The sequence below is a fragment of the Lagopus leucura genome, unplaced genomic scaffold (assembly GCF_019238085.1).
Source record: "Lagopus leucura isolate 7727_CA_CO unplaced genomic scaffold, USGS_WTPT01 Super-Scaffold_100157, whole genome shotgun sequence".
NCBI lineage: Eukaryota > Metazoa > Chordata > Aves > Galliformes > Phasianidae > Lagopus > Lagopus leucura.
Genome location: NW_024962334.1, coordinates 42,323,402 through 42,337,632, shown reverse-complemented (window position 1 = coordinate 42,337,632; position 14,231 = coordinate 42,323,402). Strand labels below are relative to the sequence as shown.

General features: G+C 37.1%; 1 protein-coding gene across 1 annotated transcript in view; it reads left to right on the top strand.

The window, feature by feature from the left end:
* UBE3C (ubiquitin protein ligase E3C) overlaps nt 1-14,231 on the top strand; it is a 64,698-nt gene that overhangs the window by 47,373 nt on the left and 3,094 nt on the right. Inside the window, exons 19-22 of the mRNA XM_042888516.1 lie at nt 5,040-5,252; nt 10,606-10,794; nt 10,889-10,955; nt 11,569-11,699. Coding sequence (XP_042744450.1) covers nt 5,040-5,252; nt 10,606-10,794; nt 10,889-10,955; nt 11,569-11,699 — 600 coding nt within the window. The remainder of the gene's footprint in view (nt 1-5,039; nt 5,253-10,605; nt 10,795-10,888; nt 10,956-11,568; nt 11,700-14,231) is intronic.

Sequence of the window (14,231 nt, the reverse complement as noted above, 5' to 3'; positions counted from 1 at the left end):
TATCTGCTACCTATAACCCTTCTCTATCCCAAATGATATTGATTGCAGTTTATGTTGCATATGCGGCCTAAGTTACAGAGGTAACTGTTCCTGTAAAAAATAGTCTGAAAGTACCTAGTTGCTGAATGATGATTTTCTGCTACTACCAAAATTCCTGAAACGCTCCATTTTGGTAATAAAACTTCATGTAATAAAATTGCGTTCTAAATTCTTAGAATAAAATTACTTGAGTGACGTGACACTCTTAAATTGAAAATGAACTCAAGGTTGTTAAAACTGTTACGCTCCAGCAGTGCCTGGAAATGCATCCTTGCTTTTAAATGGTGATGTGTTCATGACTCAGTTGTGAGTTCACTTTATGCTCACCAAATTCCTGTAATCAGTTTTGGGTCTGTACACTGAGCAGAGCAAAGCTGGCAGGCAAGCCCTTCTTGTTACCCAAGATGTTCCGAGTTGCTGTGGATGTGTCTTGTTGACTTTCCAATTCCCAATGAGTGGGAAATCAAAAGTAATATGAGTTGCACATGGCTTGAGTTGTTTCTGAAAGTAATATTTTAGAAGCTGGGAATACTGACACTGCTGCAGGAGGTGTGAACAAAGCTCTCTCATAGGCATCCTGCTGTAGGAATGTGAAGTCCTTTTTAGAAAACAGTACTTGAATAATAAGCATGCTGTGTATTTTTGCAGTCGTCTAGAGAAGTTACTGTGCTGCGTTACCCATTACTAATATGATACAAATCATTCTGTTGTGGAGCTCAGGGAACTGAGAAAGTGACTTGGAGCTACCAAACAGCAGACGTGCTGTACTGTGGCATGCATTTAATAGAAGTAATTTTATTTTCCTGTTTTGCCGTATCAGTTTGATTTTGCCAACTTTAAAGGATGAGTCTATCTTGAAGAAATTATTTTACCTTAAAATTACTAAACAGTAACCTTAAAAGTGCTTCAAAAACGTGGGCATATGTCAATTTTAACGGATCTTATATTTTTAGTTTTATCTTTATCGTTGGGGTAGAAAAGCATTTGCTGGTCGCAACGTATTTTTGACTGGTGAAATATATATAGAATATAAATAATGCAGTAGAAGGAAGTTGTAATGGTTTTGCCATTCTTCTACCATTTTAATTAATGGTTCTGTACAGCTTTGAAGATCTATTGCACTCTGTAAGTGCTAAGTATTATTTAATAGTAACTGTTTAAAATGACTGAAATACAAGGGGTTGAGGTCTCGAGGGCTGATTAGGGAAGTAACTGAATTGAAGCCCCATCATTTACTGCTTCGGCCCATAAGCCCTGCATCTTTCTAGGGGTATGACTGTAGCATTGTTTAGGTTTTAGTATGCAGTTCTGGGCTGTGAATGATTAATATAGGGTAGGAAGAGTGATTAATTAGTTTTACCAAGAAAGAGTTTAGTTGAAATAATAAAAGAGAAAATTGTAGACCTGAAACAATAAGTAAAAGCAGTAAAGCTGCTTCACAGTCAGGTAGGTTTAGTTGGCTCACCTATGAAGTTGTTTACACAACTGGAGCTTCATTCAGCATGTTGTGCTGTCCTGTGCCCTCTCCTGTGCGATGCTGATGTGTCTGTTTGTAGGAGGTGATTTGACTGTTCCAAACTTTGTCCAGTTTTAAAACAAGCTGGTAGGTGTACCTGAACAGGTACCTTGTGGGACCTGTAGTGCCTGGATAGTGTTCTGGTAGATGCCACAGTCCTGCTCAGATATGGTTCTTGTTATGTTGAAAGCAAGGAAGAGCCCTCCTCACCCTGAGAACTGTGTGCTGCATATTTCTACCTGCCTTACTAGATGCTGCCTGTGGCTGACATGCATTAGAGCTGCTGACATGCCTATGTTCTGAAAGTTGTTTGCCTGAGCTGTGCCCTGTTCCTGATATCACAGATACTTAAAAATACACTGAATGCATTTGTTAATTATCTCAATGTAATACCCTCATATTTTTTCAGTTTAGACTACCAGATTGTCATCTGTGTTGCTGAAATGAGTAAAGGGTTTCTTAAGTAGTCAATATTGCAGTCAATTTTAATTGAACCAGACTGTGTACAAATGCTTTACTGTAGCTGTAACCAGCTAATCATGTTAAAAAGAGAAACTTCAGTCTTCAGACCGCGTGCTTTGTGTGTGAAGTCAACTTAATGACCACAGCAGGCTGTTTTATTTTGTTGTTGGCTTTTTTTTTTTTTTAATCACCTGATGTGTTCTACAGACATTCATGCATGCAGGAGAAGGAAAATATCTGAAGTTCCTTTAACTGAAAGCTGCTTCTATAATCTAACCTGGATAAGTTTAAAATAGTGCTGGGAAATCCAGGTTGGCCCTGTCAGCCAAGAGGCTCTTAGAACTGTTTGAGCTGGAAGGGACCTTAAAAGGCAATCTGGTCCAACTCCCTGCAGTGATCAGAAATGCCTACAGCTCCATCAGGTGCTCAGAGCCCCATCCCTGACCTTGAATGTGTCACCTAGGAGTGCTGCATTGCTTGTGCAGCTGCTCCTGATGCAAACAGAATCTGAGGATGGTCTGGGTTGGCTGGGCCTTCATGTTGAAGCTCGTCCATCCCCTCAGCTGGTTACCTCTGTAAGAGGTGGTCATGCTTCCCCACCTGTAGATGTTCCTGTTGCAGACAGCCAGTTCAGAGAGCTGGATGGGCAGGAAACAGCTGAAAACTGGTTAACAGCTCCCAAGACAGTTTGTTAAGAGATTAAGTGGGAGTGGATCTCTCCCCTTACATCTGTCGTGCTGGCTGCACCTTACAGGATGGAGTTCATGACAGTATTTACCAGCTTTTTAGTGACCTTTTTTTCTTCAGCTTTATTAGGACAGGTTGACTTTTATACTAATTAAAACATTACTCTTTGTCTTGTTTCCAAAAATAATTTGCTTCTAACTTTGCAATTACTTAGCTAAAAGGAGTGGTAGTAATTAAAGTTATTTTCAAGTTGCAAAATTCAGTTTATTTAAAAATGCTTTATATAGTTTTTAGATGAAGTTATAAATGTTCACTTTGGAATTACCTGAAGATTAATAGCGATGCATTTCAAAAGCATTATTTTTTTATTGATTCTTAATGTAGTAAATTACTGAAGTTATTTGGCAGCAAACAGAAATAGCCAGTGATGTTGTTCACATTTATTTTCCTGATAGCGTCACGATTTGCATTAATTGCATTGCAGCTGCACTCACTTATATTAAAAAGCTTCTAGTATAATTAATCCTTTTTATTTCAAATCATTTTGGCACAATTTCTAGCAATAAACACTCATAAAAGACAGACACTTGAAAAATAACATACAAGTTTCTTCAATATACCTATTGCTGGTTTTTTCCTGACACGGAATTATTGATAGGCTTCTAGGACCAAGTGTGGCGAGTGCTGAGACTTCAGACCAGTTTGAAAAATGCTAAGTGGATTATTTTGCATAAAAAATAGACAGGTTTTGAATTTGTGTAATTAACCTGTGTTTAGAAAATACCTTGATTTATGTCTACATTTGTATTTCAGTTGCATACATTATGGAAATTTAATTTATAATCCATTTAGCTGATGTGATCATAGTTTTTAGTGCTATCATTTATTAGTCCTTGTATATTAAATGCTCTGAAGGCTTAAACCTGCCTTGTGTAAAAAATTGCACCTCTGCATTTACATTTTATGAGTCATAGATGGAATCCCATTTTAAATCTGGGTAGCTTTGATATATTTAAAGAATTACAATAGCTTTATTGTTACTAATGCAGGAACAGCAAACACTGACCTTATACATTGCAAATTAATGATTTATCCCTCTAGTTTGCTTTTAAAGTCAACTATACAAATGAGGATTTCGACTTTACACCTTGAATAAATCATATAGCTCTAAATATAATGCACCCTTTGGCTTTGAACTCGTTATTATCAATTCTTTCTGCAAGGTTTAACTCACCTCATAGAATTGTTCGTTCAAAAGTTTAAGGAATTGAGTATATATTTTTTGAAGTCTTTGGAATATCATTTAGTGATCACAGCTACACTTATTCTTTCTTTTCCTTTATGTTCATTGTGCTGTCCTGATTTATGTGTTTACTAAGCTTGCAGAAGGCTACAGAGGAATTAAGTAATGCCAAAACATAGCTTTTGCGAAGAGCAAACAGTGGTGCTGTGTTGATGGTGCCTTTCCTGATCAGCCTGGCCGTGATAGTAATGATAGTATAAAAATATGAGGTGTAGTGTGGCAAATAAGTTGGACAATAGGAAAAGCCATAAGTAGGCAGTGTATTTCAGGGTTGGTTTTTTTTTTTCTTTGAAAGGGAAGGTCTTCTATGTTTGTCTTACTTGTGTGAGCTTTCTCTACGTGTTGTTGTGCTTGCTTTTCCTAGCTATAAAGTTTCCATCTCTCTTTTTTTGAAGAGTTTCTCTCAATGTCTTGTCTATTTTCAGTAATCCTTGAGCAAGTTTTAACTTTACATTAAAAATAGACATTTTCTCTTTGACAAATACTGCAGGTTCAGCTCAGACTCATTTCTGATTCAGTAGTCATTTGGCAGTGTGTAGGAAGCGTCAGGTGTAGGAAGAATAGGACATACAGTACAGGTGTGTTGAGTTCTCCACTTAAACATAAGCAGCAGTAAACAGGAGTGCCATCATTCATCCAGATACGCAGCAATGAATCTGTATAAGCTTTTTTTTTTTTTTTTTTAGAAGCATAGCTTTTCTTGCAAAAAAATCTGTACAATTTATGTTCTTCCTGTTTGCTATAATACTTTGGACATAAAGATCAATGGTAAATAAGTGGTGACCTTGCTTTTTGAGTCATCACATCATTAATTTGTAAAATTTTGGAGCTTTCTATTTCACAAAGATGCTCAAATTTCAAAACAAAAAAAAAGTTGAACTTTTTAAATTAATGCAATATCTGTGCTATTGCCATGCTAGAAGATCCTATTCAGGCACCAAATTACTGAGCTGAAAAATAGACAACAGCATTTGTAATTCTTGCATGTATCACAGTGAAATGTAAAATGCTTTTAATTGCTTTGCTTTTCAGGCTCTTTATGAAAATATGCTGGTGGAGCTGCCCTTTGCTAGTTTTTTCCTCTCCAAATTACTGGGGACAAGTGCCGATGTTGACATTCATCATTTAGCTTCATTGGATCCAGAAATGTACAAAAACTTGCTTTTTCTCAAGAGCTATGAAGGAGATGTAGAAGAACTCGGACTAAACTTCACTGTAGTAAACAATGACCTCGGGGAAGCACAGGTAAAGAGTGGCTTTGGGTTGGTTGGTTTTTATTTTTCTCTTTACTGTATGGCTGATGAAATATGAATATCTCTACTAATTTATTTTTGTTTTGAAAGTGGTAAGGAATAACTGCTACAGATGCTGTCTGTTGTGAGGCATCTGTAGGATTCTGCCTCAGTGTTTGAAGTAGTAAATAACTTTGTACTTTGGAACTGTACTTTTGACGATGATAGGAAGGGTCTGGGAGTTTAAATAATAAATGATAGTGATGATTTTCTAACAGACGTGGAAAGTTCTATCGTCTGACATAACTTCTTGAATGAAATAGTGTTTCTTTGATTCCACTTCAGACGATTGCAGAAGTTAGGTGATAAGTAGACTACAGAAGAACTGTTTGGTTTTGGAATTGGAGTTAGAAACTGGTGCTTTTAAATAAGTGAGCTCTTGTGAGATAAGTGTTGATTCAGATGATGAGGAGAGGGCCTGAGATGAAACCTTAAGTTTTAGAGAAAAACATTTTCATTTTTCTGAGGGACTGAGCCACCAGTGAGTCAGAGGAGTGGGATTCACTGCTTCTGAAAGTGATTATTTAGGTCCATAAGTTTGAGTTTGTAGTGCAGTTGTGCTATGCAACTTGACTGTGGCTTATTTACTCTGTTGTGAAGGCTAATGATCACTTGTGCTCACAGTAGAAAGCAAACGTCAGCAGTGCTTGAAAAGCATGCTGACGTGTGGTAATACAGTTAATCTCCTTTGTGACGTTCCCTCTTTGACTATTGAGAATTTAAAATTGTGTGCTTGTGGCCTGTTTTCAATGCTCTTTAATAAATATTTGGGTCAAATAGCAGACCTGACATCATTATGATGTGCAGCAGTATCCTGATTCAGGCCTTATTTCTTGTGGAGGAAATAAAAACTCTCAAAGTGAGGATCCAGTTCTCTTTGGGTTGCCTGCTGGCTGAGGAAGACTTGGCCTGGGTGTGCTTGCACAAAAGCAGTAGTACTGCTGAGATGCCATACCAAAGCTTTGCAATTGTGATGTCAGGTTCTTTTATTGCTGTTTAAATCATAGCCAGATTGCTGTCCAGGACTTGTCTTAACAGCATTGGGCTTAGACTTGGTCTTTACTTTCCTGTTACCAATTTCCCATCATTTAGGAAGCTCTTAAAATGTGGATTGTATTGCAGTTTTAAAATAGTAGCCTCAGATTTTGGGTTCCTGGATCATAACGGAGGGTGACTGTAAGTGCCTGATTATACTGAATTCATTTCTGTGCTATAGGTGCATCTGGTTATTGGGTTGCAAAGCACACAAGATGACAGTTTCTAGAGTAAGCTAGGACTTTCTTGTTGGGAGGGGAGGTCTGTTACTGTGTGTATTCTGTGTGATTTCATTTATGCAATCCAATTTTGCCTCTAATTATAAATTAAAAGTTGCTAGTACCTTCTGTGAAGGTGGTAATTTCCATACTATGTATGTCCACTACATACATCCTCAAAAACTCAGCCATACCAGCAAGTTAGAACCAACCTCAACAAGTAGGGTAGAAGGACACCAAAAAGTGAAGTAGCTCAGAAATAACACACAAGGAGATCCAGGACAGACGTGATGCCAGCAGCACCTACTGCTACAAAACTGGTAATAAGTGTGTACTTGCCTTCATTACTTGGCATAACCTTAAAAGAAAGGTTAAATGTAATAGTGAGCTTTTGAGTAACTAAATGAAACATAGGTTAAATGAAGTACTCTGGTGCTTTATTGCTGTTTATACTTGGAGAGAGAACACTATACTCTTGAAGTATTAACTGTCTTTTAATGAGACTGTATTTTACTGTAGTTCAATACAACTAATTGGTTCTTTTCAATATCTGCTCTGTTTTAATGCAACAAGTTGCTTCTTCTATTTCATTTCATTATTATAATAAACCTTGTGGATAAATACTCTGTCTGGTATTTGACTTGTAACCGTTGCATACTAATTGATTGTGTCAAGGTAAGGCTAATTCACTTTGGGAAAGGAGCTTAATTTGCACTCCTTATGTTCAATGTACGTTATCTCCAGTTTTCATCTAAACAACCACTTTAGTGACTAATGAATTAGTGCTCAATAAATGCATCATAAATCTATCATTGTAAATAGCCATCCTTGTGACAGTGTCCATCCAGCAATTGTGGCACAAAAACATTATCTGCAATGAAAGACGCATTCAGAAGGGGCTCTATTGCCTGTCAGTGGTAGAAGATAGAAATTCTATTATCAGAGTATTGATTCCAATCCCGTAATGTGCTTTTAGATCCCATTAAACTATTGTCAAAGTGCATTCACCAGAAGTTGAAAAAGGTACTTAATAATTTGCACATTAGACCTGTTAATTAGGGGAGCTCTGCCATCAACCTTACCTTCCAACACTAGCTAGCTTTAATTTTTGATGAAGAATCATCTAATGTAGTGATACCAGCCTAGTTTTCAGCTGCTAGATCAGCTGTATAAAGTGGCAGCAAGTAAAAAGTCTCAAAAGAACTATGGGACAGCAGTGTCTGTGAAGTCCAGAGTGTAGAAATTGATGTCAGGACACAGTTGGCTTTTTAAAGCAGATGTGAATGCTATTTTTGTTACTGGAAGTATTTTGACAAGTGAAAGTAGAGTTCTTTGCCTTTAAATTTCCATGAGAGATGATTTTGAAGTCTTAAAAATAACCATGGAAGTTTCTTCTGTGGTGGCTTCATTACGAGGATACGGTGGGTTGGAGAGATGATACTGGAAGTCTTTTGAGAAGCAGAATGTTTAGATTGAGGTTGATCAGGCAGATTTATAATCCTTACAGCAGTTGCATTCTTAGACATTCAAATGCAGTCTCCTACCTGGGACTCCTGCCTGAACATCTGGAAGGCAGATGATAGGGGAAGAAAGAAGACCTTTATCTACATGTTTTCAGAATGGGGAAAATCTTTAGTGATGGTGTGAAAGAAAAAAAAAAAAGTGATTGGAAGCCAAGAGAAAAGAATATTTTCACCTGTACTAAAAACAGGCTTGTAAGAGTTCTTGACTTTATTTGAAAGAATGAATGCTTTTTGAAGTTACATAGGTTACTTGTCTTAAGTACTCAGATACAAAAAAAGGTTCTTCATACTTCAGAATGCCTAAGTGATACGTCTCTTATTCTTTCATAAAGTATTTCACTCCCTAAGTATTCCCTTATTCACCATGAGCCTGGGAAACCAGTCATGACATCTGTGCAAGAGTTACTTTTGTTGGCTGTTAGGGTGGCCACCGATTGCCCCTAAAGACATTGCAAAGCAGCTTTGTGTGGTAGGTAATTATCACTGAGCCAGAAGACAAATCTCCTGAATTCATTCTGCCTGAATAGTGTTTTCTACTGTTTCTCTTTGTGTGTATGTGTATGTATTTCTGTTTTATTCTGTGTTCAAAGTAGAAGATGTAAGTCAAAATCTTGTCCGAACTGTTCACTTGAAATGCAGCCGTACAAAAAGTGTGTGTGCATTCATTGTTTTTACAAACTGTAATGGTCATTCTCTAAATAGGAACACAAATGTAAGCTGGGAGCAGTTTCTAGGAGCATGTATTTGCTGTAACATATAATTGGATTTATAACCTTTAAAGTTTTAAGTGCTAATGTGACGTGTATGCAGCAGTAATTGAAGGTGTCTGTAACTTTGAGTCAGAGGCCAAATGCAGCACTTCTATTCACATTTCTAAAAAGGTAAAGTAAAATTAGAAGTAAACCATCTTTTCTAGCAGATTTTTAAAAATATGACACTTTTCTATCCCATGTTAACATTTCCTTTGTTTTGAAGACATATTCTGTGAGTTTGGAATAAAATTCAGTGTTGTATGGTAATGTCTGAATTATCCGAACACTTACCTAAATAATGTGTATAATTCTATTACTTTTTAAAATGCATTATTTTGATAATGAACAAAATTAAAGTGGAATATCTACTTTTTAATGTAGATCCACACAGTAGAAAATAAGGTGATGGCACAAGGATTTGCATTTTGGGAAGCTTCTCTTGCATCCTGTACCTGTGTGTTAATGCTTTGCACCATCTAGTGGCAGAAATTGGATGGATAAAAATGAAATGCAAGCTGATAAAACTTTAAGACACACTAGCTTGTGTTGTGATCTTTCTGAATAGGAAATCTGTAACTGCCGTTCTTGACTTTAAAATTGAATAGGAGAATAGCTTTTATTAAACCTGAATGCATTTTTCGTTTAATGCACTGTCAGGATAGCGCTATTAGAACACAAGCATATGCTTGGATTTGTCTGTGTTCTCCTCTGTCTGTTAACCTGCAAGGGAAGTTGGAACTTTTAGTTCTCCAGCTGCTGGGATGAATCCGAAAACAACAGCCAATAGTTCCCTTTTGTTACTTCAGAGAGAAAGTCAATTCAGGAATCTTTTTACATGAATGATTGTATGGAAGTGAAATGATGACTGTTTGTTATTGTTGGCTTATGTAACCTTAAGTTTGATGAGTTAGGAGATATAAGCATTCTTTAAGGATTAAGGTGGAAAGGAAGATAGTTTTAGCACCTGTTGCAATTCAGGTTGTTGTGGCTTATTAAGGAAAGTGCTGAATTCTCCATCACATCAAGTCTCTACACCAGGATTGCCTCTCTCTCAAAAATGTGCTTAAACTCATCAGTGGATTTCTGAAGCAAAAGACAGGAATCTCTTATGTCTAAAAGCAATTACAGTATGTTTGTTTTGCTTTGTTTTTCTCCATTACTTTTTTTCCATGCTAAGGTGTCTGTGCGTACATGAAAGATGAAAGCTGTGTTTCTCAGCAGAACCAGAAGTTTTAGGGTTGATTTGTTTTTGTGCAAATTACTGAACATAAATAACTTGTCTTTTCAACAGTAGGAATTGCAAATGCTTACCATCCTGTAAATTAGAACCCTAATTTTGGCTTAGCAGACACTGCTTTTGCCATAATGTGATGCTGCAGCATTCACTATCACCAACAGTTAACCAGAAAAGCACAACCCATCAAGTAGAGCTTTCCTGATTCAGACAGAAGGAAGCTGCCTTGTATGAGCATGGTGCTTATTTGGGGCACCCAGCTTCAGTGAAGCTGATGGTTGGCAGTTGCATGAAGCTGCGTTTGCTGCTTCATTCCTAGGTCTGAAGGCTCAAAACCTCACAGATTGCTCTCATGAGTAAGCAGAAACAACTTCTTTTGTAACTTGGATTTTTGAGGTGAATATTCTGGAATATATTCTAGTAGATCTTCAAAACACAAATCACGTATCAGAATGCCTTGCTGTTCAGTTTTCCAGCTACATGGAATTAAAGTTTATCAAGATGGTGAAGTTTACATCACATCATCAAGATGATGTGTTTACAGGTGGTTGAGCTGAAGCCGGGTGGAAAAGACATTCCTGTGACCAGCGCTAACCGCATCGCGTACATCCACCTGGTGGCAGACTACAGGCTGAACAAACAGATCCGACAGCACTGCCTGGCTTTCCGTCAGGGATTGGCCAACGTTGTGAATCTGGAATGGCTACGAATGTTTGATCAACAGGAAATACAGGTACTCCTGCTTTAAACTGCAGCAAGCGTGTTTGAAACCGCAGATGTTGATTTTTTTGCATCTAATACAATTGTCTGGTTTCCTTCATTGTCAGGTTTTGATCTCTGGTGCCCAGGTTCCTATTAGTTTGGATGACCTTAAATCTTTCACAAATTATTCAGGTGTGTATGTTTTACTTAAGGTAATAAAAATAAAAAAAAATTAAAATCTGTTATGACTGATAAGGCATCAATTTGCTTCTTATGCTATTTTTTTTTTAAATAAGGACGTAGGGTCTGATTTAATCAATGCTGTGAGACAGATGTTCAGTTTATTTTTTGTATGCTTACATTTGAGTAATTATAAAGAAGTAGATGATGTGTAATTCCTTTTCTAAATGAGTGTTAGTCAGAGATTGTGTCCGATTGCCTGGAATATAAGTCTGCAAATGACTTGGTCATTTATTTCTCAGCCCAAAGAGAGAATTCATAATTTTGCTTGTGAAAAAAAATGTAAGGTGTCTTCATTCTTCTCTGAATTTACCATCAGTATAACTAAAACTGTTAGTTTTCTTAGTAGTTAAGAAGCTGAAAGAGAGAGTAGCCATGGATATTCAATGAATGAGACAGTAGAAATGCAGTGATCAAAGATATCTTTAAATGACAGGGTTAGCATTGTAAACCTTGTGGTGTTAACATTTTCTGCAGTGTTTTCAAAATTGTTGGTAGGTTTTCTGAAGAGTTTATTTCTTGCATAAAACTGTTTTATCTATAAATCATTTAAATCTCTTTATAGGTGGCTATGCAGCAGACCATCCTGTAATAAAAACATTCTGGAGAGTTGTAGAAAGGTTCACTGATGAGGAGAAACGCAAACTACTCAAGTTTGTAACAAGCTGCTCTCGGCCACCTCTCCTGGGGTTTAAGGTATACGTCATCCCAACTTCTTAGCCAGTTTCTCTGAGCATTAGAACTTTCAATACAAGCCTTTCTGTAGATGTGCTGGGCAGCACTGGGCAGGAGTTAAGCCAATTACTTGTGTGGTGCTTGCCATTTGAGTTATCCTATGATTTGTTCACATGGGTTATCTAAGTCTTTTGTTAACATGGCTGTACCAACAAATATATATATATTTGTGTGTGTGTATATATATATTTGTATATTATACATATACGTGTATAAACTTCCACTTTTCTTAAAGTTAATGTACGTTAAGATAGAACAGTTCAGTTTGAAGGGACCTTCAAGAGTGATTGAGTCCAACAGCTTCCCCTCCCTCAGAAGCTGTAGGGAGCATTGAGGTCACCTCTCAGCTTTCTTCCCTCCAGACTAGACAAACTAGGCTAGGGAATGTCTTGACATTCATAGCTTACACACATCACAGCCTAGATTTGCATCATTGAAAAATTTGGAACTCTCACTGCCAGACTCAGAATAACATTTGCTAAGGCTAATTAAAGTAGAATAAGTTTAATAAATGTGATTGTTACAGACAAAAAAAAAAAAAATCATTAAAGCATGGTTGAAAATTGCTAAGTTCAAATCAGGTCACATAATAAATTGATGATACTTCTCAGTTCCAAACTATTGCAGTTTACTGCTGTGCAGTGTTTAATTATGCAAAAAATGGCGCCCTTGGCGTGACATTTCAATTTAGAACTTCATTTTTCCATTCTTAAAGCTAAAATAGAGGAATTCAATTAGCATTTTGAAAGGAACAGTAAAAATGCAGCATTTTAGCCATGAAATACTTTTTTTTTTTTTTTTTTTTAAGTCCTCCATTTGAACAATAATTTAGCTTAGAATCTCATTGACCTTCTGCCTTTGGAGCTGGGCTGGTTTTTTCAGTTTCTAATAATCAGACGTGTTCTACACTTCTTAGGCAAGCATTTGATCAAATGAATACTTCATTGCCAGGAGAAGCAGTGCTTTGGTAACAAATATCTTTCTCACTAAGGTCTTTCTCGGAAGAAGGGAATCCTTTTTATTGAAACAAAATGTTACATACAGAATTATATACAAGGGACAGAAGTCTGTTCTTCAGAGCCATGGTTAATCATATCACAATTAACAGGATTTGACAAATTTGTATCACTACAGTTTTCTGTGATTGCACACCCCATTAACAGCTGGATGATTTTGTAATCACTATGAATAAACAGTGTAATTTCTGTAAATAAAGTTCTTCATTTGAAGAACATATATTACTGCTTGATCTAGAATTGTAGACTACACTAGCGTAAACACTTGTGTAATCTTACACGTGAACAGGTCTACTCAAGTGATCAGTTCTGCTTGCCTTGAAATTAATAAATTTTAGGCTTAGTGAGAGATGAGTTCAGACAGAAATCCCTGTCTGGGACTTCAAGAAAGGCCTGAGTCGTGTAGTATCAGACAATTGAATTTAACAAAGAAAATAGTCACATATTTTGGTGGGAATAAGTAAAACAAAGGCTTTATCTGCTTGAAAATTTTTTTGATGTAGCTAGAGTATGCCAACAGACTAATGTTCTGGAACATAGAAGGGGGATGTTTGATCATGGGTTGTTTATTTGTTTAGGAGTTTGGCTTTTGTTTGTTTGGATGTCAGAGAAAGGAACTAGTGTGGTAATACTTTCTATGTAGTCTGGTCACTCATTCATCCTTCTCCTCAGAGCATCACTCTGAAATGATAAGTAAACGCTCATGTAATAGTTGTTGATAAAATTGGAATACTTTTAAACTCAACCACAAGAGTGTTGTAACTGGCATAGCACATCACTTCATTAGCTAGAGCAAAATCTCATTTGTCGGGATTTTGGTGTGTCCTGGAACATGTCTTCACTGCCTGGGAAGAAAAAAAGTGTAATTCTGTCATGGTTTTATGTTTTTTGGTTTCAGTATTCCACATCATAACATCATGTAGTGCACTGGGAGTTAAAGTGTTAATGCTCCAATTCCAGTACCTATCCCTATACATTGTGGAAGCCATGGGATCTGGCCCTTCTGGGTGGGGTGGACTCTTACTGCCTTGCAGAGGGTGCTGAGGGTGCTTTCCTAGCCATTCCAGGCTTTTCAGGTTTGACTCAGTCTCAGGAACTCTCTCTGTCTCTTATCTTCTTTATTAGTCTCAATTTCAATTAGATTGTATTATATTGTGTTACCTTGCATTCTGATATCATAGTAAAATAAGTTTTCCTCCATAGATTGTTGCCGCTGTTTTTTTCTTCCTTCCTTGAGCCCAGCTCCCATCTCCCTGTCCCTTTTCCCTTTCCCTTCCCATTTTGTGGGGCCAGGGGGGGGCCATGGTCCTACTGCCCCCCTGCTGTGGGCATAGATTGATCTAGTTAACTTCATGGCAGTTTTTGGTGAGGAATGTGGGCATTAGCTGCTTTTTAGCTTTTAGAACTAATTTCTCTCTCTGCTCTTGGAGAGCTTCGTTAGGGAACATTATCACTAGTTCAGGTTTCTTTGCTGGAA